Source organism: Salvelinus sp. IW2-2015, linkage group LG3 (genome assembly GCF_002910315.2).
Source record: "Salvelinus sp. IW2-2015 linkage group LG3, ASM291031v2, whole genome shotgun sequence".
NCBI lineage: Eukaryota > Metazoa > Chordata > Actinopteri > Salmoniformes > Salmonidae > Salvelinus > Salvelinus sp. IW2-2015.
In genome coordinates, this window is record NC_036840.1 from 16161072 (window position 1) to 16187550 (window position 26479).

General features: G+C 41.8%; 1 protein-coding gene across 5 annotated transcripts in view; it reads right to left on the reverse strand.

Moving 5' to 3' along the window:
- The window catches only part of LOC111951509 (ubiquitin carboxyl-terminal hydrolase 15), an 82164-nt gene that overhangs the window by 10477 nt on the left and 45208 nt on the right, over positions 1 to 26479 (reverse strand). For 3 of the 5 annotated variants that reach the window (XM_023969643.2, XM_070434893.1, XM_023969660.2), the window contains 8 exons: positions 26298 to 26413; positions 25707 to 26015; positions 25424 to 25494; positions 19103 to 19218; positions 18699 to 18848; positions 18150 to 18253; positions 17827 to 17915; positions 16833 to 17737 (listed from right to left, as the gene is read on the reverse strand). In XM_023969643.2, the coding sequence (XP_023825411.1) occupies positions 17525 to 17737; positions 17827 to 17915; positions 18150 to 18253; positions 18699 to 18848; positions 19103 to 19218; positions 25424 to 25494; positions 25707 to 26015; positions 26298 to 26413 (1168 nt within the window). In that variant the 3' untranslated portion in view covers positions 16833 to 17524. Of the gene's footprint in view, positions 1 to 16832; positions 17738 to 17826; positions 17916 to 18149; positions 18254 to 18698; positions 18849 to 19102; positions 19219 to 25423; positions 25495 to 25706; positions 26016 to 26297; positions 26414 to 26479 lie in introns of those variants that run through there. The other 2 variants (XM_070434889.1, XM_023969651.2) reach the window with 2 other exon arrangements.

Below are 26479 nucleotides of genomic sequence, written 5' to 3' on the forward strand. Positions count from 1 at the left end.
CAACAAAATGGAGTCGTGGTCAGCTTTTCCGAAAGGGGGCGGGGGAGGGCCTTATAAGCGCGCGCGGAAATTAGTATAACAATGTCTAGTGTTTTCCAGCCCTGGTGCACACTCGATATGCTGATAGAATTTAGGGAGTTTTGTTTTTAGATTAGCCTTGTTAAAATCCCCAGCACGATGAATGCAGCCTCAGGGTGTGTGGTTTCCAGTTTACAAAGAGTCAGATAAAGTTCGTTCAGGGCCATCGATGTGTCTGCTGGGGGGAATGTATACGGCTGTGATTATGATTGACGAGAATTCCCTTGGTAGATAATGCGGTCGACATTTGATTGTGAGGAGTTCTAGATCAGGTGAACAGAACGACTTGAGTTCTTGTGTGTGTTGTTATGATGATCACACCACTTCTCGTTAATCATAAGGCATTCCCCCCCGCCCTCTTCTTACCGGAAAGATGTTTGTTTCTGTCGGCGCGATGCATGAAGAAACCAGCTGGCTGCACCGACTCCGTTAGCGTCCTTGAGTTAGCCATGTTTCCGTGAAGCAGAGCACGTTGCAATCCCTGATGTCTCTCTGAATGCTACCCGTGCTCGGATTTCATCAACCTTATTGTCAAGAGACTGGACATTGGCGAGTGTATGCTAGGGAGGGAGCGCGATGTGCCCGTCTCCGAAGCCTGACCACGAGACCGCCACGTTTTCCCCTTTTTCGGCGTCGCACAGGGTCGCGCGCTGGGATCAGATCCATTGTATTGTGTGGAAGGCAAACACTGGATCCGTTTCGGGAAAGTCGTATTCCTGGTAGGAACGATGATGAGTTACGTTAATCGTATATTCAGTAGTTCCTCCCGACTGTATGTAATGAAACCTAAGATTACCCGGGGTACCGATGTAAGAAATAACACGTAAAAAAACAAAATACTGCATATTTTCCAAGGAACACGAAGCGAGGCGGCCATCTCTTTTCGGCGCATTCCTACCAATTTACTAGAGAACCAGTTTGGATTTAAGTATACCTTTTGTATGACTGATGCCTTTAGTGAGAGGTCTAATGCTTTAATATTTAATAATTTCTGCCCTCCGAATTCATATTCGTTATATAAATAGGCCCTTTTAATTTTGTCTGGCTTGCCATTCCAAATAAAATTGAATATAATATTTTTAATATATAATAATATTTTTTTCATATATTTTAAAAAGCAGGTGTAGGCAAAACTATATGCAAATAGGTAAACTGTGATATGACTAAAGAGTTAATCAGGTTATTTTTCCACAAACAGACAAGATCTTGCTTCCATGGAAAGGAAAATACCTATCTATTTTTGCTAACTTTCTATAAAAATTTATTGAAGTTCATTTCTTTCTTTTGGGATTTGTATACCGTCAGACCATTTAATTGGTAAACTACACGGTAATGTAAAATTTGCATTTTTTTGTGATCGAATATATAATATAGTACACTTATCATAATTCGGTTGTAATCCAGAGAAGATAGCGAAAGTATCTAGATCCTCTATGAGGCCATGGAGAGATTCTAATTGTGGTTTTAAAAGAAAACATGAATTATCAGCGTACATTGACACCTTTGTTTTTAAGCCACGGATTTCTAATCCCTTAAAAACCAGGTCTGGTGTCCCCGATATTTCATAGTATTCTATTGTTTCCAGTACTTGTCTTATATTATCTCCAATGTATCGTCCATGTAAAAAACCTGTCTGATTAGGATGAATAATATCTGACAATACTTTCTAAATTCTATGCGCCAAGCATTTTGCATCACAACACTGAAGTGTAAAGAGGTCTCAATTTTTTTTAATGGACTGGATCTTTATATATACCACTTGGATCCTGTTTCAGTAATAATGATATCAGACCTTCTTGTTTCGTGTCTGATAATCTACCATTTATATAGGAGTGGTTAAAACAAGCTAATAATGGTCCTCTGAGTATATCAAAAAAGGTTTTAGATACTTCCACTGGTATGCCATCCAGCCCTGGAGTTTTCCCAGCCTTAAAGGCTTTAATTGCATAAAGAAGTTCCTCCTCTGTAATTTGGCCTTCACATGAGTCTTTCTGTACAGATGTAAATTTTACATTATTATTAGGAAGAAAATCCATACAATTAGCTTCCGTTAGTGGAGATGGAGGAGACTGAAACGAAAACATATTCTTAAAATACTTTACTTCCTCTTTCAAAATATAATTTGGTGAATCATGCGTGACTCCATCATTTGTAACAAGTTTCAATAAAAATATGTTGGTTGCATTTCTATATTGAAGATTGAAAAAGAATTTGGTGCATTTTCCCCCATATTCCATCCAGTTAGCTTTATTTTTTATAATTTATAACTCTTGAATAAGTTCCTCCTTTACTTTTTGTTTTTCCTCCAACTTATTCTGTGCCTCTATGGTACAGTTTTTATTGCTATCTAACTGTACTGTTAGTCCTTCAATTTCCTTTGTTAATATGGACTCTTTTGTTCTAAATTGCTTTTGTTTTATAGATGAGTAGTGAATTGCATGGCCTCTAAAGGCACATTTAAAAGTGTCCCATACAATAAGGAGATCTGATGTACCTATGTTATGTCTGAAAAAGTCAGTTATAAATTCTTCTGTCCTAGTTCTAAACAATTTATCATCTAGTAGGCTTTGATTAAATTTCCAATATCCTCGCCCACGTGGAAATTCTGTAAGAGTAATATATATGCCAATTATGTGATGATCCGACTGCATTCTGTCCCCTATCAACACTTTTTAAACTTTTGGTGCCAGAGAGAATGGTATAAGAAAGTAGTCAAGACGACTAGCTTGATTAAGCCTCCGCCATGTATATCTCACTTGGTCAGGGTATTTAAGTCTCCATATATCCACTAATTCCAATATATCCATGACATTCATGATTTCCTTAAGTGCCTGAGGGTGATGGTTTGTAGTGTGATTTCCTTTCCGGTCCATAGAGGTATTTAAGACCGTATTAAAATCTCCCACCATAATAATAGAGTCTAATGTTGCTTGTAGAGTTGATAAATTCTTATATATTTTCAAAGAAGCTTGGATCATCATCATTATTTGGACCGTATAGGTTAATAAGCCATATCTGTTTATTGTCCAATAACATATTTAAAATAATCCATCTACCTTTATTATCTGTTTGGACAATTTGCACATTTGGATCAAAATTACTGTTAACTCAACCCTTTCCCCCACACAATCATAGGCTCACATTCTCAACAGTTGCACCATCCCAGAGCCCAACTCAAGAAAGGTCTTGATTTATGAATGCATATACAGTTGCAGCTGTATGAGAAGGCCTGCAAGACTGTGCAAAAAAATGGGAAGAAATTGAGAGATTTTATTAACCATTGCCACATCCTAGATGGAGGTCAAATGTACACTTTTTCCCTGAAACACCCACAACACGGTCCCCCGTATTGACCATATTCCCAAGCACCTCCATGCAGTCAGACTTTTGATTTTGTGCCACCAGGGCCACAATAATATACACCCTCTCTGAATGTCAGAGTGTGACCCCCTCCCCATGGGTTACTGCAGCTAGTGTTGCCAGCACTGCCACTGCCTGGGTGGGGGCACCCCACCGGCTAGATACAAGGTCGTCAAGGTTCTCATTAGCAGCTTTGAGAATTTCCTTGTATAGTATGCTCTCCCTTTAGGGGGCTTTGGCTTTGCAGGACCAACCCTGACAAGCAGGCACCGAATGTTGAGGGGGCAGTGCTGCTCTAGGTCTCTGACCGCATTTTTTTGCTGCATACAGACCACTTACAGCAGGCCCATAAAACAGTTAGAGACTTCTCCTTAGTATCTTGGTCATTCAGGTGGGTGTCTAGCGTATAGGGTTGTGGACCGTTCCATCAATATAGGATCATAAATAATAAGATATATAATTTATTTAAAAAATTGAGTTCCCCATGATAGGACAATAAATAAATGAAATGTATAATTTATTTTAAAACACTGTTCCACCATGATAGGACAATAAGACATAATTCATTATAAAAAGTATATCCATCATCTGAACAACATTGAAAGCTCTCTCACACCCCCGCTCACAGCAATACATTGGTTCTGAGATATGCAACCATTTCCCTTCTCACTCAACATAATTCATAATTCACTTTCCCCATACATAAAAAAAACACACCACACCATCCACACATACTGTGCCTTCTGTTTGAGTTTTTATCTTCACCATGTTGAATTAGTGCTTTTGTGTTCCAATTAGTTATTTGAAGATATATAGAAAATATATTTATTGTATTATTACAATCCATAACCAGGCTAGAATTGTGTTTCATTATTTTCCTCGTCTATAAGAACTTTGTAATTTTTAAAATAGCCATGGAGTAGTCTTTGTGTCCCTGAACAGCTGGTTATCAATATATAGTTTATCGATGACGAGAGTTACTCAATTCCCTTTTAAATCTATTTTCCTAGAAAATTGGATACAGAACTTTACGCCGTTCTGCAATTTCCTTCAGGAACTGGTCATTCTTGCCAATTTTGGTCCCAGCAAGTCTTTTACCCAGGCTTTTAACCATTATTTTATCTTTAAAGGAAGCAAATTTGGCAACGATTGGGCGTTCATACCTTTGCTCTCTCTGTCCGAAGTGGTGTAAACATTTGAGTTGGATGTTGTCGATAGCTTCGCGTGGAATCTGAAGCGCTGCAAGGAGGAACTCTAACTACAGATTCAGGAACTTCTCCTTCTTTCACTTGGATACTTGTAAGTACCAGATTCTCTCTCATGGATCTAGTCTGTATGTCAAGTAAGGCTTCTCTCAGAACGGTGTTCTCCTTTTTAAGTTCATTAACTTTGTTTCAATCTTATTGACTGTCCCTTTTAGCTTGTTTGTTTCCTTCTCCAATGTCGCAGCTTTTTCATCACTCATCTCACGGTTTGCCTTCAACTCTTTAATATCCTTACTGACTAGTGCAAGTATGCCCAGTTTGTCATTTATTGGTTTTGACCTTTGCCATTCCCAATGGTGAAAATATTCAATTGTCTGTAGAAGAGTCACGTTTTAGTTTTGAAAAAGGTTCCCCTGTCTTACTCTCCGTCATGTTTGGGTGTTGCTTGTTTTCGTAATATTTGTTGATAAATTTCTCTAGTCTTATGATTTGTTTTGTGTTGATTGAAGGTTATTACCCACCAGATTGTGTAGTGCTAATATTTAGTCTAACTTTCCGATATTAAATATTGCATTTTTATCTTGAGGTGGTCTACATAGCTGTATTCAGTCCGTATAATATCTGAATCTGTAGCTAGATTCTTACCTGTATACATGGATGAAAGATTCACGTTGGGTTCATTGTTAGTTAGCAAGCCAGACATCAAACTCCAGGTGGCTAGATAACAGCAAGCTTTAGCTTGCAATGAAAACACCTTTCGGACAAAATTAGAAACGTATAATATCTGAATCTGTAGCTAGATTCTTACCTGTATACATAGATGAAAGCTTCATGGCAGACTGCAATCCCTTTTATAAGACATCCTGTGTTGTTTCCGTTTAGTTTGCACAGCTTGTTAGGCCCGTTGTGTTCCACTGATTTCAAAACGTGTTATGAAATGAGAGAGTCAGCATAGCATGGCACAATCGTCGTCCAGAAAGTTGTCCATCACAACTTTTTCCCACTGACCTTTGTCGATAGCGTCTGATAAATTCAGGGCAGCAATGTTATTGAGAGCAGTAGCAACATATTTGCAGTTCTCCATGACTAACATATCTTTAAAAAATAAACTACAGTACGAGCAGCTCATTTTATAGACACAAGATGCAACACCGACCAATCCAAACTCATCTCTCGGCATTTGCAGCCCACTCATTTTCTCAGTGAATCATGGCTAGCGGGAAGGTTGCCCCTTTTTCTGTGGCTAACCCAACTAGGCTCATAATTTAACAATTTTATTCGTATTTACAGATGACATACAAGTCTGATATTACTGCACATGAAAGTTACCAAGGTAACCTGCCTAAATGAGTACCGACCCGTAGCACTCACGTCTGTACCCATGAACTGCTTTGAAAGGCTGGTCATGGCTCACATCAACACCATTATCCCAGAAACTCTAGATCCACTCCGATTTGCATACCGCACCAACAGATCCACAGATGATGTAATCTCTATTGCACTCCCCACTGCCCTTTCCCACCTGGACAAAAGGAACACCTACGTGAGAATGCTAATTAATTGACTACAGCTCAGCGTTCAACACCATAGTATCCTTAAAACTCATCCATAAGCTAAGGACCCTGGGACTAAACACCTCCCTCTGCAACTAGATCCTGGACTTACTGACGAGCCGCCCCCATTGAGAGTTAGAATTGTAGAATATACATGGTGCAATTTCTTAAATTTGGTTGTGCATCAGCAGTTTTTATCTTTTGTCAGTCACTGACAGTCACTCAATTTGCCATGTCAACTAACAACTTTTAGATTGGTAAATTAGTCTAGCCAGCTATCTAAACTTGTAGTAATTATGGCCGTATACCGACCGGGCATGTGCCCAGGGGCTCTGACCTCCTGGGGGGGCATTAAAATGTTTTACCTGCAATTTGGGGTATTATCAACAATATCATACAAACACCATACCCTCAATTAATTTCATCCATTTATTTATTAGGATTATGGCATCATTTACCTTTTACAGTATAATAGTCAATTCTACAGTATTGTAATGCGAGTCATTACACAGTGCTTGCTTTGAGTGTATTTAGATTACAATAGGTGTACTGCAATATGAAATACAGTAACTTACTTGCTAATGAGCCTCCTGGAAATGACTGTCAAATTCACGGCAACCCCTTTACAGTGTGTGTATGTGAAACTAGAGGAAGGGTCATGAACTTGCTGACTGTGGCTCTGAAGAACCAGAATGGCTCCCTGGCCTGTTATGAAGCAGAGAAGGAAAAACAGGTACTGTAGCATGTTTGAAAGATCTGAGGTCTCCATCTGCTTCCCTCGTTCTCAGGTGATTTTTACTGTGCCTTCTTTCTCTCTGTCTCCTCTCTCTTTATTAATCTCTCTCAACCTCTCTCTCCCTCTCCTCCCTTCAGCACAGGTCTACTGAGGCTCATCAAATACAGTGTGTGTAATGCTCAGCGCTATAAACCATGAAATAAAAAAACATTGTCTCCTCTTTCCACACAGGGCTTATAAAACCATAGAAGATGGACCTGAGGTTCCCCCTGTCTATGGCGAAGGGAAAACGGTTATTTTTGTGTGTGTCTCATGCATGAGAGGGAGTGTGTGTGCGTGTCTGTGTTTGAATGTGGATATGAACAGAATTTATAACAGACTTATAAAAGAGTTATTACATAGGAAAAACTGATTTTATATCTTAGTTTAATAGTATACTAACTGATGTCTTTACGACTCTTCGTCAGGCCAGGGCGATGGCCACCATATGAGGGATCAGAGGCCTTGGTGACCACAATCTTAAAGTCCACGACACCAACATCTACATCAAGCCTTTCCTGTCCTGCTGTCCAGAGGTAAATACAATTCTGGAACACTGCGTGTAGCATTCTGGCACCATTCTACCCAGATACACTATCTAATATCCAGATAACGTCTTGTGCACACATTTAGCTCAGTTTATGATCCAAGTAACTAGGCGTACGTTACCCTAGACCGAGTGAAAGTGTCGTTTTTTCAGTGGATTGGCTAACTGGGTTTGTAACAGTGAGTAAAGACAAAAGTTATCAGACTGGTAAATATTGAAAGGAAGGAAGGAAAGAGCAATGCATAACGTTTTTGGCCATGCTTGGTTCCTGGAGTACTTTTGCCCCCCTGACTCTGGTAGTGTCCCAGCTCTTTCATCTCACTCATAGTCCATTCGTTGAGTTGTCTCATTCAATTTGACAATGTTCAGCTCTTTTGATCTTTAATCATTACACAGGCAGTTCAGCCAGGGTTCACCTGGCTGCCTCAACAAGTTGAACTTCCTTTTTTTCATTGAGGACACTTTCTCTCACTCGCTCTCTCCCTCTCTTCCCCACCCCCACGTCTTTCCTACTTTCTCTGCTGTGAATGTATGAACGTATATTGGTTATGTAGTGTACAGTACTGTATGATGGAATATGTACAAGGCACTTAGATGTCATGTTAATTATGGTGCCATTATTATACAGTGTTATCGTCTTTATCTCAAAAGGCAGAGAGAATGGCTTCAGGGTCTACAGTAGCCTGCTCCCACACTGTTGTATGGTATGACGATAGAAGAGTTGGCTAAAGCACATACACTATGGGATCAGGGTGTACAGTACCATAGTTCTTCTGTCATGGTCAAACCAAGGTTGTCTGATAATGCTACCAGACTCAGAGATCCTATTCAATTATATATGAAATTCTATGAGGCAGACTATTGAGTGCACATCCAAAGAAATCTCCCAATGCTGGATTATGATACTCATATGTGATCCAGCGTATGGATTACGTCTATGGTTTGTAAATCCTAACCTGACTTCGACTTCCAGGAGCTGGGAGGAGCTGTATGATAAAGATTACTTGGAGGTGTATTATAAAGATTACTGGGAGGAGGTGAATGATAAAGGTTCCTGGGAGGAGGTGTATAATAAAGGTTACTGGGATGAGGTGTATAATAAAGGTTACTGCGAGGTATATGATAAAGATTACTGGTAGTGATTAATGAACCACTGTCATGACATTTGTCTCTGCAAGAGGTTTTTCTATGGTGTACCCTCCTGAATAAGACCCTCTTTGTTACAGGTGAAGGTGTACAATAGGGTTCCACAACTGGTGGGTGGCACGTGGTGGTTTTATTTGGCCCTCCAACCTTTCTTAGCAATTTTTTTTTCTGTCCAATTTTTGCTTGACATAAAACTGTAAAATGAGTGAACATCCAACATCTTACAAACAAGGCAAATACAACGATTGACGGTGGACCATTTTTGCCATAACACCCCTCCACTTCATGTATGTGACCAGGTACACAATGGCTGCTCAGGATCTAGTGATGAGAGCGAAGGGAGTACTGAAGGACCGAGGCTGGCGGATCACTAACGAACGTCTGGGATCTAGAGACGACATCTCCTGTTACATCATCACTCTGGTGTACGGAAACCGCCAGCCCTAGTACCACCTACAAGGCCTTGAATGGAGCAGGCTCCCTCAACCAGCAGGCAGTTAGTGTTTTTTTCTCTCTCTCACTCTGTGACCTGACATCCCAGTCATGTGACGCTGGACTGTCCTGACCATGCCCTAGTGTGGCTTGAGGAGTCACTTCCTGAAGTACTTTCTTCCAGACCTACCAAGGTTCAGTACAGACAGGTGTTTGTCTGGCAGAAAATGGTTTCTACTAAAAGTATTCTTTATGTAGTTTTCTCAAACATCTCAAATGGAAAGGGAGGCTGAACTTAGTGAAGATCACATTTTTTTGACTTGTTGATGTAGCCTATGTAATGAAAATAGATTCTGTATCTGACTGAGCAAGGTGCAATAGTTCACTATGGTACTGTTTCTGTATGACTTGATCTTGTTTTTCTCATTTGTGTAAAAACAAATCAGAACTCTCACACAATGTACTCAGAGACCAAGACCCACGTTCTGTTACAAATCTGATGTAGCTGTATTTCTTTCTGTTAATCACCCTGTCACCCTGTTAGATCATTATTTTAGGCTGATGATGGTCAAGATGTTTATTTGTATGTAATGCTGCTTGCTTTGGGAAAGAGCTGGAGCTAGGGATAGTAGTTCAGACAGAACCCAAAGAAAAGAGATCTCTTCACTGAAGGATGTTTTTAGGTTTCATATACTCCATGGATTATTAAGTAAGTTGGCCTACACAATTGCCACTTCAGTTTGTGCAATTCTGTGTATTTCACTTTCAATATTATAAGAGGATGTATTTATACTGTGTACGTCACACTTGATCCTTCAATTCAGTGGCAATAATCCACATGTCAAACTGCACATTTAAAAAAAAAAAAAATCATACATACCATAAAACATTAATTGATGTAAACATACTATATCATTTCCTACGTTACATTACATATTTGGTGACATTGTCGCCCTTGATGTATTGTTGATAGTGGCTCAAGWTCACAGATGCAGTGCTCAAAGATGGTTTCCGAACATAAGATACTCAGTTCTGGCTCTTGCCTGCTGTCTACCCGTCAGTAGACCATGTGGTAAATTTAGGACTATTTTCAATCAAATCTGCCTTAACCCACGATAACGGACAACTGTATAGCAGTTTCATGGTTTTTATTTAGATGATTTTAGAGGTGTAACTGCATTGGAGCTGTCAAATCAGCAAGTGATTCCCGGCGTTATACCTATCGCAGACATTGCCATTGGATGCACGAGTCGCATTAGTATAAATCCCATGCAGCCTTGTTACAAATTCAAATGTGTGCTGTAATCTACACCTCATTTAGGCTGATATCAATCCTTATTAATTTGTTTAATGAGTTTCACTTTCTATGTAGCCTACACTTTCTCAAACTTCTAACGCGGGTAGGTTTTATGGACGATGTGGTTTCGCAGTTATACCTCTAACATCACCTAAACAAAAGCAATGAAACTGCTATGCAGTTGTCAGTCATGGCAAGTTTACGCTGGAACTTATTGAACAGGCCTTAAAGGTCTTAAAGTCAAAATCACATTGATACTTGGATGAAACCAGATCAAAGTAGGATGACCAAAGTATGAATTGACTGTTGCTTCTACATTGATAAAGTTTGATTATATAGTTACTGGTCCATTCCCCCATTTGGATTCAGGAGGCGGGATTATTAAGAGATTTTTGTGACATCACAAAATCCTCTCATTTTAATTGACCAATTTAAATTAGGTACCGCCTTGTAACCAATATCGCAAAAGGAACGTTCGCAGAGGGGCGTGGTTTACATAGCTACCTAGCTATGTGGAGGTGATATGATCCTTGACTATGATCGTATTGTCCTCAAAGCGCGCAAAGAAGCTGTTTAATTTGTCTGGGAGCAAGACGTCAATGTTCGCGACAGGGCTGGTTATCTTTTTATAATCCGTGATTGTCTGTAGACCCTGCCACATACGTCTCGTGTTTGAGCCGTTGAATTGCGACCGAGTCTCTATACCGACGCTTTGGTTGTTGGATTGCCTTGCGGAGGAAATAACTACACTGTTTGTATTCGGTCATGTTTCCAGTCGCCTTGCCATGATTAAATGTGGTGGTTCGTGCTTTCAGTTTTACGCGAATGCTGCCATCAAACCACAGTTTCTGGCTAGGGAAGATTTTAATAGTCACAGTGGGTACAACATCTCCAATGCACAACCTAATAAAAACTCTTCAAGTCAGCTATACGTCAATGTTATTGTCGGAGGCTACCCAGAACATATCCCAGTCCACATGATCGAATCAATCTTGAAGTGTGGAATCCGATAGGTCTATCCAACGCCGGTCTGACCAAAGCACGGGTGCTTCCTGTTTTAGTTTCTGCCTATAGTAGGGGAGCAACAAGATGGAGTCATGGTCAGATTTGCCAAAGGGAGGGCGGGGGAGGACCTTGTATGAGTAGCAGTGGTTAAGTGTTTTGCTCGAGCGGGTACAACAATCAATGTGCTGGTAGAATTTGGGTAGCCTTGTTCTCAAATTAGCTTGTTGAAATCCACAGCTACAATAAATGCAGCCTCAGGATATATGGTTTCAAGGTTACATATCCAGTGAAGTTCTTTCAGGGCCATCAAGGGATTCATACAATTTGTTACGAATACTGTTAGCAGGGAGGATAACGTTAGCTAGGCTAGGAGTTAAGAGTTAGGTAAGGGGAAGGGTAGTAGTTGTAAAGTAGCCAAAAAGTAATTGCTAATTAGCTCAAATGCTAACGTTGTCCGTGATGAGATTCGAACACACAACCTTTGGATTGCTATACGTTCATGTTTTACACCCATCCATCCGCCCCGACCAACTACCCTACTTTCGTCTTTGCCATTGGCATGGTTACAAATCATACTATTTTGAGTGTCCCAGATTTACATTTGCTATGTTATGTCTACTCTATGAGACCAGGCGATGCACTGGCAGGATTGACTCTCTGTAAAATAAAGTGATTTGATGTGTAGTAGGCCTAGTAGTAGTATTGCTATTTCATTAATTCTCACTCTCCGTGAATAACTAGAGCACCTGGGTGAATGAGAAATACTACACAGGCTGCCTAAATGGAGGGTAACACTATCTCCTCTCTAATGGCATTTCCTGACAGCACACAGCGTGACTCCCCTCTTCATCTGTGATGTGATTATTCCCCTACTATTTGCGTGACAAAGACCTGAAGACACACTGCATGAGAGAATTATGACTAACATGAAAAACTTGTATTAAAACAACTCTGGCAATCAGATCAAAGGTCTAGGCTACAACTCCAGTAGGCTTAGATAAAAATGGCTCTTTTAGTCTTTATACATGATGCAAAATAGTACTATAAATGTTAAATTAACGGCAAGTTTTAATATTTATACTTTATTTAGAATGGAACAAAAAAACAAGTGCTCAAGTTGGTGATGATGACAACCACCTACACTAAATGACCAAAAGTGTGGACACCAGCTCGTCGAACATCTCATTCCAAAATCATGGGCATTAATATGGAGTTGATCCAGCCTTTGCTGCTATAACAGCCTCCACTCTTCTGTGAAGTCTATCCACTAGATGTTGGAACATTGCTGCAGGGACTTGCTTCCATTCAGCCACAAGAGCATTAGTGAGGTCAGGCACTGAATTTGTGGCAATTAGGCCTGGCTCGCAGTCGGCGTTCCAATTTATCCCAAAGGTGTTCAATGGGGTTCTTCCACACCGATCTCGACAAACGATTTCCTTACGGAATCATTGAATATCATTGTATGCTGAAGCGTTAAGATTTTCCCTCACTGGAATTAAGAGGGCTAGCCTGAACCATGAAAAACAGCCACAGACCATTTTTCCTCCGCCACCAAACTTTAAAGTTGGCACTATGCATTGGGGCAGGTAGCATTCTCCTGGAATCGCCCAAATTCAGATTCGTCTGTTGGACTGCCAGATGGTCCAGAGTCCAAAGGCGGCGAGCTTTACACCACTCCAGCCGACGCTTGGCATTGCGCCTGGTGATCTTAGGTTTGTGTGTGGCTGCTCGGCCATGGAAACTCATTTCATGAAGCTCCCAACGAAGAGTTATTGTGCTGACATTGCTTCCAGAGGCAGTTTGGAACTCGGTAGTAAGTGTTGCAACCGAGGACAGAATTGTTACGCGTTTCAGCACTTTGCGGTCCCGTTCTGTGAGCTTGTGACCTACCACTACAGGGCTGAGCCGCTTTTTCTCCTAGACATCTACACAATATCAGCACTTACAGTTGACCGGGGAAGCCCTAGCAGGGCAGAAATTTGATGAACTGACTTGTTGGAAAGGTGGCATCCTATGACGGTGCCACAATGAAGGTCACTGAGCTCTTCAGTAAGGCCATTCTACTGACAATGTTTGTCTATGGAGATTGCATGGCTGTGTCCTACATTTTATACACCAGTCATCTACAGGGGTGTATATACTTTTGTATATATAGTGTACCTATCTATAGGCTAACACTTCTGTCATGAATATGCCTACAAATTACACACACAGGCCTACTTGAATGGTAATGAAGTTACAGTTACTCAGAATGCCAAAAAGTAATTTGGATCGGTTTAATCCAAACATGTTTTTGCTCCAAGAAAAATAATAATCCAGGTATCTTGATGTGCATATCACCAGCGCCAGCAAGGCAGTAGTTTGCGCAGTTATCTCCACAGCGGGCCATGTCACAACCTGACCAACAGCACAAACTACTACCTCAGCCGGAGCACAGTGGAAAGGAACGAACGAACCAGCTCTGTCATCCGTGTGTCTGCCTCCTGTCCAAATGGTTCAGAATGACCATGAGAATGAACTGTTCCATGATGGTGCGTCATATACAGTACCTGTGTCATTCAACACGTCCCATGCGTAAAACACAATTGAAACCCCACCCAAGTCCCGAGCAACTCAGTCTCCTGACTTCACTGCCCTTCCCCTAAAATGACATGGCTGGACTTTGCATCATGTCTCGGCCAAGTTCTCGTTTTAGACCTAGACTATACAGCGTTTGACTGTGTATTAACAGCAGTAGCGGTCTTTCTTTTTTATCCAGAGGTATATTTCATTATCAACGATTGATTTGATAGGCTACTGAACATCCACGTGCCGTTTTCAACCGCGTCAGCCTACCTGGGGTCCCGAATGAAAGATACGACAAATCACAGACCGTAGGAATTAATACAGGGAGAATATTGAATACCGTTATAGCTTAATAGTTTACAACAAAGCTATATCACAATCCGATAATTAAGAACAGTTAAATGGCATACACACAAAACAACCTTATAATTGTGATTGGTTGATCCAGCCCAGCAATGCAATATTATCTTGTGCGTACACCGTATTTTCGGTGCAAGCAGCAGCCAACCATCTCCCCTGTAAAGAAAACATAAAGGCGGAACAATTATCTGTGCGGTCGAGCTTTTAAGAAAAATACACGCGCAATTCAGTCTAGCACAGCCACGCGCACCCGCATAGTATATCAGTATGTTTCAGCTCCTTCCCGCGATCCGTGTGGAAAATTAAGGAGTATGCGATCAACTGCGGGAAACGTCAAACTGGGTGTAAAGCACCGCACAACAGCTCCATTCGTATTGGGTTGTGGGAAAGGGAGTATTTCAATTCATGCGCAAAATGTTGGCCATTGCGATTTTGTGTGAAATTCTAAAATGCGCCAGACGCATTCTGAAGAAGTCTCTAATAAATAATCAAGTTAGACAAATGGTCATCCATGTTTGTGCTGAGCTTCAACACTTAATAATCTCCGACAAAATATGTTTTAGTATAGTATGAATAGACCATAATATCCAGTCATGGTCCAGCTTCAACCACAAGAGGGCCTCTATTTCCAATTTCTCTGTTGAGCCAGGAATGCTCCTGTTATACGTTTACCTCCTTAGGGCACGAATACCCAATCAGTCATTATCAATCAAGTTACATCTATATCTACATCTATACACAACCTTAAGGTTGGTAATTCAGAATAGTTTACAGAAAAAAAAATTGTACTGGACTTTACACAACTTTATTGAAGTTTGTGTATAAATACACATGCGCATTTCAAATGTAAACCCAAGTTAACTCAAACGCAGCCAAACCTGGAAACCCTGTCATGCAAGGATGCCTGAATGTATTCACCTTACAAAAAAAGTCAGAACAATAGCTCTTTAAAAAATATTCAATCCCCCAGAAGAGAAGAGCACAGGCAAGAATTCTGGGTGTGTCCAAAATATAGAGCACTATTTCGGACACAACCCTGAACTTGTGGACTATAAAGCCAAATCCCTATTACATRGTCGGTCGTGCCAAGGTCTTTAAATATATATATATCTTTTTTATTAAATGCTTATATATAAATAAATGTTATCAAATGTGCACTCACAGAGTGAACTCTTATGTACAGTATTATATATCCTATATGTAATCACCATATCTCACCCACTCAGGCTGATCAGTAATACTACCCTCCACCCATCCCTCCCGCCCTACATGCTCCAACCACAATGAAGCATTATTTTCCCTTGGAAGAGTGGACACATACAGCAGTACCCAGGTATTTCTATCAAAGGTAATGAACCCCCTACTATTTCCCCCCTCACATTTAAACAAAGCAAGAAAAGATGAGGCAAAAAAAAACAGCCTTACAAGTGGATCAGTTCAAATCAGTCACATTCAGCATACATTCGAGCTCTTGCGTTTGCCCTTTTTTTTTTTTTAAATGGTTGAATTCCGGTAGCAGCGGTTGCTATTCATGTATGTTTCTGTTGGGAACAGCAAAGATAGGTTTGAGGGTGTGTAAGTGTTACTGTGAGTGTATGAATGAGTTTCAGCTCGTATCTGTGTCCTGTTTAAGTGTGTGTGTGTGTGTGTGTGTTTCGGGGCCATGCACAGACAGCGTGACGTAATAATGTGCTAAAGACTACAATCTGAGACTAAGAGTTAAGGCTGAGGTGATCCAACCAAGTAACAGAAATCTAATGTATCACCAATATTCATAATCTCAAAAAGCCTCTAGAAGGAGCAGGTAGCAGAGGAGAGGTTCAAGCCATGTAAAGCTAGTAATGCAACATACAGCCTAAGAGTGGTGGCTCTGTCCCAGAAAAGCCCCTACCTAATATGCAAACACGTCTCCTAATCACTTATGCAGATCTGAAAGAATTGGATGTGAGCAATATGGTAGTAGCTCCACCTTGTCATGTGATAGGTATGCGAAATGGGATGAAATTCACCTAACCTATCTGATCATTTCAGATCTACAAAAGTGTCTAGGGGTTGTTTCTGGAACTTGACTTCATGTGGCTAGGAGGATACTTATTGTAAGGACCAGCAGAAGAAAAAAACAGAACTTAATCATAAGGCTTATATTGTGTACATTAGTTGTGTTTAAAATGCAAGTTCACCACATGACTGGTTTGGCTGTTTTACATTATGAAGTGTATTTTGCTCTTCCTCCTCACATACACAAAGCAGAGTAGGAGGGCTGATCTAGGATCAGGTCCCTCCCTGTCCATATAACCTTATTCATTATGATCCTAGAGGCAAAAAGTATCCTAGATCAGCACTCCTACTCTACACAGAGCAGAGTCACTATGTGTGGATGTGTGTTCTGTTGACCAGTGTTTAAAAGGCAGCATTCAAAGCATTTTAACTGAGAAGACCCTGGCTCAGAGTAATTTGTAAAGCAATTGCAGTACGTGGCACTAATATACAATTCATTATAAAAAAAAAAAAATGGGAGTGGAGGTGATTGTGCAACAAAATAAAAGTATTCGAAAGAATTCCCAAAAAGGCTTCAGCGCATCATTAAAACTTAATAATTCAGCGTTCATTAAAAAATATATATTTACAAGGCCTAGCTTAAAAAGAATGGTAAAATGGTATGCTAATGATTTGCGCTCTCAAAAAAATAAAAACTTAACAAAAACAAAATTAAAGCAGGTGGGTGGGAGGGAGGGAGTATCGGTTCGAAGTGCCAAAGCAGCGACTCCACTGCACTGTGACATTCTGTGTTTGATTCTATGACGAACTGAACTTCGTAATGCAGGCCTTCCTAACGCTTCTAATGGATCCATTAGATTTCAGGATGATGTCATTGTTCAGAATCAGAACAGAGCTTGACTTCTTTTTCCTCCAGAGTGGATGATTCATGTAGAATGGACATGGAGAAGACTCACTGCGATACGAATAAGACCGGTCAGTCAGGCCACATATCTATAGGCCCTGATTTCTTTAGTAATATTGCTTGGGTGTTCCAGCACTGACAAACTTCTCAGTGTATAGTTTCCCCTGGTAGCCCACTCTTCGTAGGAATGGATGGGGTCAGAGGTCAGTGCACAGCCTCAGGCCTGGCCCACTGCTCTGTGTCTGTCGATATGGCTTAGGATGGATATTGTTGTCTCTCGCTCTGTCTCTTTCTCCAGCTCAGTTGGTTTTCATGGTGACATTGTCGTTTACATCTTCTTCGTCATTCTGGAATGAAGTGGAGGCCCCCTGGGATGAGGCCCCCTGGGATGAGGGGACGCTCTTCCTCTCCTCCTCCGCTTCTCTGTTCTCCTCCTCTTGGTCCAGATTGAAGTAGCCTGTTCCATTCACTGTGTCCTGGCGCTGGTAGAACAGCACGTACGCTGCTTTGGACTGAACAGACACACACATGAAGTGCACATTCAATTCACACTGGGCAGTGCTGTGTATCTGACAAGATGTTGGAGGACCATGGAACTCACCACTATCTGATCTTTGTTGGCTGGAGAGACACTGCTGTCGTCAAAGTTGTACCACTTGTTATCATCCTTGTTCTTAGCATAAGCAGTATCTAAGGTGTCCCAAAGACAAGATGAGAAGATGAGCATTTGTCTGCTAAAAGCAAGCATGGAATTAAGACTGTTGGTTCTTAATTCAAACTTCCTTGTTTGAATACACTCGGATAAGACTGTGGCTAGCAATGTCTGAATTTATCATTTTGAACACACATTACGTTCAAATGAAGTTGTCTGCACTTCTAGTGATGACTAAATTGTCAAATAAAAATACTTAAAATCAGACTTACAGTGTCCTCCTCCCATGCCTCCGTAGTGGTTGGAGACCGCAATGAGATCATAGCGACAGGGACCAGCATTAGGGTCGATCAGGAACTCTGACATTTCCATGTCACTGGAGAAAGAATCACACAAAAGAACCATTCATGGGGGGGAGCATTCCTTGTTTTCTCTTCAAGAGATATTTAACATTTGTATAAGTGTCTTACAACTTAAAGGGATACTTCTGGATTTTAGCAATGAGGCTCTTTAAATACTTCCCAAGAGTTAGATGAACTTGTGGATAAAAATGTTGTGTCTGTGTCCTGTATGAAGGATGTTAGAGGTAGAGGTAGAAGTGTATGGGCATGCATGTTAGCAACTTCCTTCAAATTGCTCACAGAGTCATAAAAATGGTATCCACGAGTTCATCTTACTCTGGGGAGGTAGAACAAAATCCAGAAGTATCCCTTTTAATCATAGGGAAACAGCTGAGTGTTTTTACTTTCACAATGATACTTGTTCATTGACATTATAGCTTGTTTTGACAGAAAAGTATGGCCGTCTGGTCAAAACCGTACCCGAGTGGGAAATCAACTAGTGAATCCAGCTTGTCCCTCATGTATCTGCTGTAGGAGAAGCGTTTCAGATGGACCACCAGGACAGGAGGCAGAGACCACAGGTCCAGCTTCTTAGTGGCCTGCTGGTGCTCCTTGCAGTTTGGACAGTACCTGGGATAGATTAATGAATTATTATATTTGATTTGACAATAAAACATTTATAAAAAAGCATATACTTTCTTAGTACTACCCGAGACAGACAGGATCAATTACACATCTGATCAAATTACAGGAGATTTTAGTTCTGGGTGAATGGAGATTAATATCATGTTAAAACATGTATTTTTATTTATTTTGAGTGAACTATTCTTTTAAATGTTCATTATGTCCTTTATTAGCTTTGACAATATGAAGTTAAGTCTCACCATGGGTCCTCAGCTCCGAGCTTCTCCTTGGTGGTGAACAGCTCGATGCAGTCTTTCAGCTTGAAGAAGGCTTTCTTCTGAGGCGTATACTCCATGCTCTCATGCTTCTCAAAGTCCTGTTCACAGGCAGAGCAAGATTTGTTATTACTTATTTAGTTCAATTATTACCATCCAAGGCTTAAAGAGAGACATTCATTCTACAACAGTGTTTCCCAAGCCTCTTCTCAAATTCCTCCAGCCATTCCAACTATTTGATCTATAAACTAGCACACCAGGTTTGGCAAACACTATTCTAGGACAGACACAGACATCCATGCAGAGGAGTCAGACATGAATTGATATACTATACACCACCCTATATTTATTTAGACAGCGATGCAAAAATATGTAAATTAGTTTCTATAATCCAGCATTTTGGAATTTAGATCAAATGTTTCATATGAGGCGACAGTACAGAATGTCACCTGTCATAATGATGAGTGAGAAAGTTAACCCCCCCCAAAAAAATGCTAACCTCTCACCATTACCAATAACGGGTGGTTAGCATTTTTTGGGGGGTATGATCTTTGTTGCTCTGTAACTTTCTCACGTATCTTTATTTATGATTATCCATAAATCATGGTACCATTCACATTCATGGGTATTTTTAATCCCTGCCCCCATCCCCACAGGAGGCCTAAAGCCAGGCAGTCATTGTAATTAAGAATTTGCTCTTAACTGATTTGCCTAGTTAAATAAAGGTTAAAAACATATATTTAAAAAAAATGCAGAAGTGTTCAGAAACATTTATTCTGTTAAGTGACTCCAAAATGACAATACATTTTTCACCATTCAGTTCCTATTGGGCAAAAAAAGTATCCAAAACAAACTGCAAATGCATCCAACAAGTATGTAGAGTCACAAGCTTGATGTTGTTTAGGAATATGGGACCAAATACTAAACTGCTGACAACTTTAATACACTTTAATTTGTCCAAATACTTATGGGAAAAAAGTATTCCAATGGGGGGGACTAGATATTATATATATTTCAATTCATTTTCAATCTCTTTTCCATTTTAATAAAAATTATACCTTCCGGTAACCTGCCTCACCCAATGTGATACGGAACCGCTATTATTTTAAATTTTTAGACCTTATAGCAAGAACCACCTAGCCATCAGAAGCTAACCAGCTACAAGCTATTTAGTCATTGTTAGCCACTGCTAGCGGCCTTTACCTTCTGCACAGATACCAGCCCTTTTTTTTTTGCCTGGATAATACTCGCCAGCCTACCAGTATCGGACTGTCTCTCCACTACAACGCCGGATTCCTGCCGTAATCCTTGGACCATTACTCCTGATCTTCACAGCTAGCAAGCACCCACCGAGTTATCCAGTACCCAAGCTATCCCTGAGGCCCACCTCCCGGCCTACTCAGTTGTTCACCCGGACTCCACCAAAACACGGCTAGAACCCACTACTCCACCGGATCCTTGCCGTAAGCTCTGGACCTTGGCACCGGATCACTGCTGTGGTAGCAGCACTCGGTAGCAGCAGTTAGCTTCGGGGCCCCTGCAGTGAGCTAGCACCAGTTAGCCGTGAGCCAAGCGCATCTCCTGGCTAGCAAACTAAATTACTACAACTACAATACCTCTTTCGCCATCTGGCTTGGATCCTTTGTCGACACGGCGCCCCGCCACACCACCACGACTGGTCTGCCGACGAATACTCCATCCGCTGTGCCTTCAACTGGCCTCTGTCGGATGTCGGAGCAGACGCTTCTACTAGCCCCGGGCTACTAACTTTAAACGCCGTGTCGCCCACGTGCTAGCATAGTAGCGACTACTCCGCGGCTTCCCTGTTCCATCTATTGCTGCCCCCTGGACCCTATGATCACATGTCTACATAGCTGATGCCTGCTGGACTGTCCATTAATCACAGTACTCCATTCTGTTAATTTTTTGATTATCTGTAGGCCCCAGCCGCGAACTAAGGCTCTGTGTGTAGTTAACCGACCCTCTCTGCCCAATCATCGCCATTTTACCTGTTGTTGTTTTAGCTGATTAGCTGTTGTTGTCTCACCCGTTTTTAGCTAGCTCTCCCAATCAACACCTGTGATTACTTTATGCCTCGCTGTTTGTCTCTCTCAAATGTCAATATGCCTTGTATACTGTTGTTTAGGTTAGTTATCATTGTTTTAGTTTACAATGGAGCCCCTAGTTCCACTCATTCCTAGTTCCACTCTGATATACCTCCTTTGTCCCACCTCCCACACATGTGGTGACCTCACCCATTATAACCAGCATGTCTAGAGATACAACCTCTCTTATCATCACTCAGTGCCTGGGCTTACGTCCGCTGTACCCGCACCACACCCGTCTGCACATTTTGCCCTGATTCTACTCTACCACGCCCAGAAATCTGCTCCTTTTATTCTTTGTCCCCAACGCTCTAGGCGACCAGTTTTGATAGCCTTTAGCCGTACCCTCATCCTACTCCTCCTCTGTTCCTCGGGTGATGTGGAGGCGTGTCCCCAGTACACCCTCATTTGTTGACTTCTGTGATCGAAAAAGCCTTGGTTTCATGCATGTCAACATCAGAAGCCTCCTCCCTAAGTTTGTTTTACTCACTGCTTTAGCACACTCCGCCAACCCTGATGTCCTTGCCGTGTCTGAATCCTGGCTTAGGAAGGCCACCAAAAATTCTGAGATTTCCACACCCAACTACAACATTTTCCATCAAGATAGAACTGCCAAAGGGGGAGGAGTTGCAATCTACTGCAGAGATGGCCTGCAAAGTTCTGTCATACTTTCCAGGTCTATACCCAAACAGTTCGAACTTCTAATTTTAAAAATGAATCTCTCCAGAAATAAGTCTCTCACTGTTGCCGCCTGCTATCGACCCCCCTCCGCTCCCAGCTGTGCCCTGGACACCATTTGTGAATTGATCGCCCCCCCATCTAGCTTCAGAGTTCGTTCTGTTAGGAGACCTAAACCGGGATATGCTTAACACCACGGCAGTCCTACAATCTAAGCTAGATGCCCTCAATCATCAAGTACAACCCTAAATCCGTAAACATGGGCACCCTCATATACATCCTGACCAACTTGCCCTCCAAATACACCTCAGCTGTTTTCAATCAGGATCTCAGCGATCACTGCTTCATTGCCTGTATCCGCTATGGTCCGCGTTCAAACGACCACCCCTCATCACTGTCAAACGCTCCCTAAAACACTTCTGTGAGCAGGCCTTTCTAATCAACCTGGCAAGGGTGTCCTGGAAGGATATTGACCTCATCCCGTCAGTTGAGGATGCCTGGTTATTCTTTAAAAGTAATTTCCTCACCATCTTAGATAAGCATGCCCCGTTCAAAAAATGCAGAACTAAGAACAGATATAGCCCTTGGTTCACCCCAGACCTGACTGCCCTCGATCAGCACAAAAACATCCTGTGGCGGACTGCAATAGCATCGAATAGTCCCCGCGATATGCAACTGTTCAGGGAAGTCAGGAGCATCGAATAGTCCCCGCGATATGCAACTGTTCAGGGAAGTCAGGAACCAATACACGCAGTTGGTCAGGAAAGCAAAGGCTAGCTTTTTCAAGCAGAAATGTGCATCCTGTAGCTCTAACTTCAAAAAATGTTGGGACACTAAAGTCCATGGAGAACAAGAGCACCTCCTCCCAGCTGCCCACTGGTAACACGGTCACCACCGATAAATACACGATAATCGAAAATGTCAATAAGCATTTCTCAACGGCTGGACATGCCTTCCTCCTGGCTCTCCAACCCCGGCCAACAGCTCCGCCCCCCCCCCCAGCTACTCCCCAAGCCTCCCCAGCTTCTCCTTCACCCAAATCCAGATAGCAGATGTTCTGAAAGAGCTTCAAAACCTGGACCCGTACAAATCAGCTGGGATAGACAATCTGGACCCTCTCTTTCTAAAACTATCAGCCGCCATTGTTGCAACCCCTATTACCAGCCTGTTCAACCTCTCTTTCGTATCGTCAGAGATCCCTAAAGATTGGAAAGCTGCCGCGGCCATCCCCCTCTTCAAAGGGGGTGACACCCTAGACCCAAACTGTTAAAGACCTATATCCATCCTGCCCTGGCCATCTAAAGTCTTCGAAAGCCAAGTTAATAAACAGATCACTGACCATTTCGAATCCCACCGTACCTTCTCCGTGGTGCAATCCGGTTTCTGAGCCGGTCACCTCAGTCACGATCAAGGTACTAAACGATATCATAACCGCCATCGATAAAAGACAGTACTGTGCAGCCGTCTTCATCGACCTGGCCAAGGCTTTCGACTCTGTCAATCACCGTATTCTTATCGGCAGACTCAATAGCCTTGGTTTTTCTAATGACTGCCTCGCCAGGTTCACCAACTACTTTGCAGACAGAGTTCAGTGTGTCAAATCGGAGGGCATGTTGTCCGGACCTCTGGCAGTCTCTGGGCGTGCCACAGGGTTCAATTCTCGGGCCGACTCTTCTCTGTATATCAATGATGTCGCTCCAAACGAGCTTCAATGCCATACAACACTCCTTCCATGGCCTCCAACTGCTCTTAAACGCTAGTAAAACCAAATGCATGCTTTTCAACCGTTCGCTGCCTGCACCCGCCCGCCCGACTAGCATCACCACCCTGGACGGTTCCGACCTAGAATATGTGGACAACTATAAATACCTAGGTGTCTGGTTAGACTGTAAACTCTCCTTCCAGACTCATATTAAACATCTCCAATCCAAAATCAAATCTATAAATCGGCTATTTCGCAACTGTCACGCCCTGGCCTTAGTATTCTTTGTTTTTTATTATTTTAGTTAGGTCAGGGTGTGACATGGGGAATGTTTGTGTTTTGTCGTTTTGGGTGGTTATATGGTAAAGGGGGTGTTGGGTTTAGTGTATGAGTTTGTGTTGAGTGAATGTTTCTAGGTAAGTCTATGGTTGAGTGAATGTTTCTAGGTATGTCTATGGTTGCCTGAGTGGTTCTCAATCAGAGACAGATGTCTTTCATTTGTCTCTGATTGGGAGCCATATTTAAGGCAGCCATAGGCATCATGCATTTGTGGGTAATTGTCTATGTCTATGTTGCATGTTTTTGCACTTAGTCYTTTATAGCTTCACGTTCGTCTATTTGTTGTTTTGTTTAGTTTTTCTTCTTCTAAATAAAGAGAAGATGTATTTTTCACACGCTGCGCCTTGGTCCTCTCTCTCTCCCTTTGACGATCGTGACAGCAACAAAGCCTCCTTCACTCACACCGCCAAACTTACCCTAGTAAAACTGACTATCCTACCGATCCTCGACTTTGGCGATGTCATCTACAAAATAGCTTCCAATAATCTACTCAGCAAACTGGATGCAGTCTATCACAGTGCCATCRGTTTTGTTACCAAATCACCTTATACCACCCACCACTGCGACCTGTATGCTCTAGTCGGCTGGCCCTCGCTACATWTTCMTCGCCAGACCCYCTGGCTCCAGGTCATCTATAAGTCTATGCTAGGTAAAGGTCCGCCTTATCTCAGTTCACTGGTCACGATAACAACACCCACCCGTAGCACACGTTCCAGCAGGTATATCTCACTGATCATCCCCAAAGCCAACACCTCATTTGGCCGCCTTTCCTTCCAGTTCTCTGCTGCCAGTGAATGGAACAAATTGCAAAAATCGCTGAAGTTGGAGACTTATTTCCCTCACCAACGTTAAACATCAGCTATCTGAGCAGCTAACCAATCGCTGCAGCTGTACATAGTCCTTCTGTAAATAGCCCACCCAATCTACCTACCTCATCCCCATATTGTTTTTATTTTATATACTTTTCTGCTCTTTTGCACACCAGTATCTCTACTTGCACATCATCTGCTCATTTATCACTCCAGTGTTAATCTGCTAAATTGTAATTATTCGCCCCTATGGCCTATTTATTGCCTACCTCATGCCTTTTGCACACACTGTATATAGACTTTCTTTTTTTTCTCTACTGTGTCATTGGCTGTATTGTTTACTCCATGTGTAACTCTGTGTCGTTGTCTGTGTCACACTGCTTTGCTTTATCTTGGCCGGGTCGCAGCTGTAAATGAGAACTTGTTCTCAGCTAGCCTACCTGGTTAAATAAAGTTGAAAAAAAAGAAGATATAGTGACTTAATTTCTAAATGGTAAAACATATGTATGAATATAACCTCAAATAAAAACGGTGACAATCTGTACTGTCACCCCTTATATGAAACATTTTATCATCTAAAATAAAATGACATTTATATTCACTGTCCAAATAAATAAGGAGGGTAGTGAAGGTAAAATGGTTTCTAGTGTTAGAGGAGAGTAGAAAGCCTTACCTCTGTGATACCCTCATGAAAGTGTTTCTTCTTAACCTCTGGTTCCCAGTCCAAAGAGAGATAGGACCGTTCTGTTACAGGGAGAGAGCAATATACCCTTTAAGACTAATTGTAAAGGTGAGAATATAACAGACAGAGAAAGGTGGATTGTGCATTAACAACTAGTAGAGGCACTGCTTAGTGCTTACAATAAGTATAATGTTATTAGAACGTTACCATGTTTTTATCTTTATTGGACGGTTGTGACTTCATCTGCATACTGTATGCAAAATGCGCATCTTACCACTGAGTCTGAGGTGTCCCTCGTTGAACCGGATCAGCCGCGGTTCCTCCTTAATTAAGCTGAAGTCCGTCTTCCCTATGTTGTTAAACTGGAATGTAAACAATCTCTTCTTGTCCTCCATCGTCGTAGACATCTGGTTCTGGTGACCTTTGGTCCCCGAATTCTCTTCCCCTGGACCAACCCTGTTCTCCAGCTCATTGTCCCCACCACCCACAGAGTCCTCTGATTGGCTGTTGTCGTTCTCAGAAGGCAGCTCCTGGTCCTGACTGGATTCGTCATCTCCATCCTGCTCGTCAGTCTCCATCTCGCCTGGAATGGATCAGCCGATCAGTTTTTGGAATAGCTTTATCGACAGGGGTTACATTTTTTATTTAACTTTTATTTAATTCTGAGACCAGTCTCTTTCGCAGATGAGCCCTGCGTAATATCAATAAAACAGTTGCACTATACATATCTATTTACATATAAATTACAAAACTCATCAAAGGGAAACACAATACAGAATCATATGAAACATTCCTCAGTCATAGGTGAGCACATGTGTAAGTGTGTCCGTTTGAGTGTGTGTTCTTGAGCGTGTGTGTTACCTACTGGGCGAGCCCWCCTCCAGGAGCCCATTTGTAGCATTGCCATTGACAGTGTGTTGTTTAGAAGAGGGGGTTGTCTGTTCAGTGTCGTCCTCCTCAACGACAGAACGCACAAACCGACTGCACCATACAACATAAAACACACAATATTAATATAATCAGTTACCATTCAATACATTGACACAT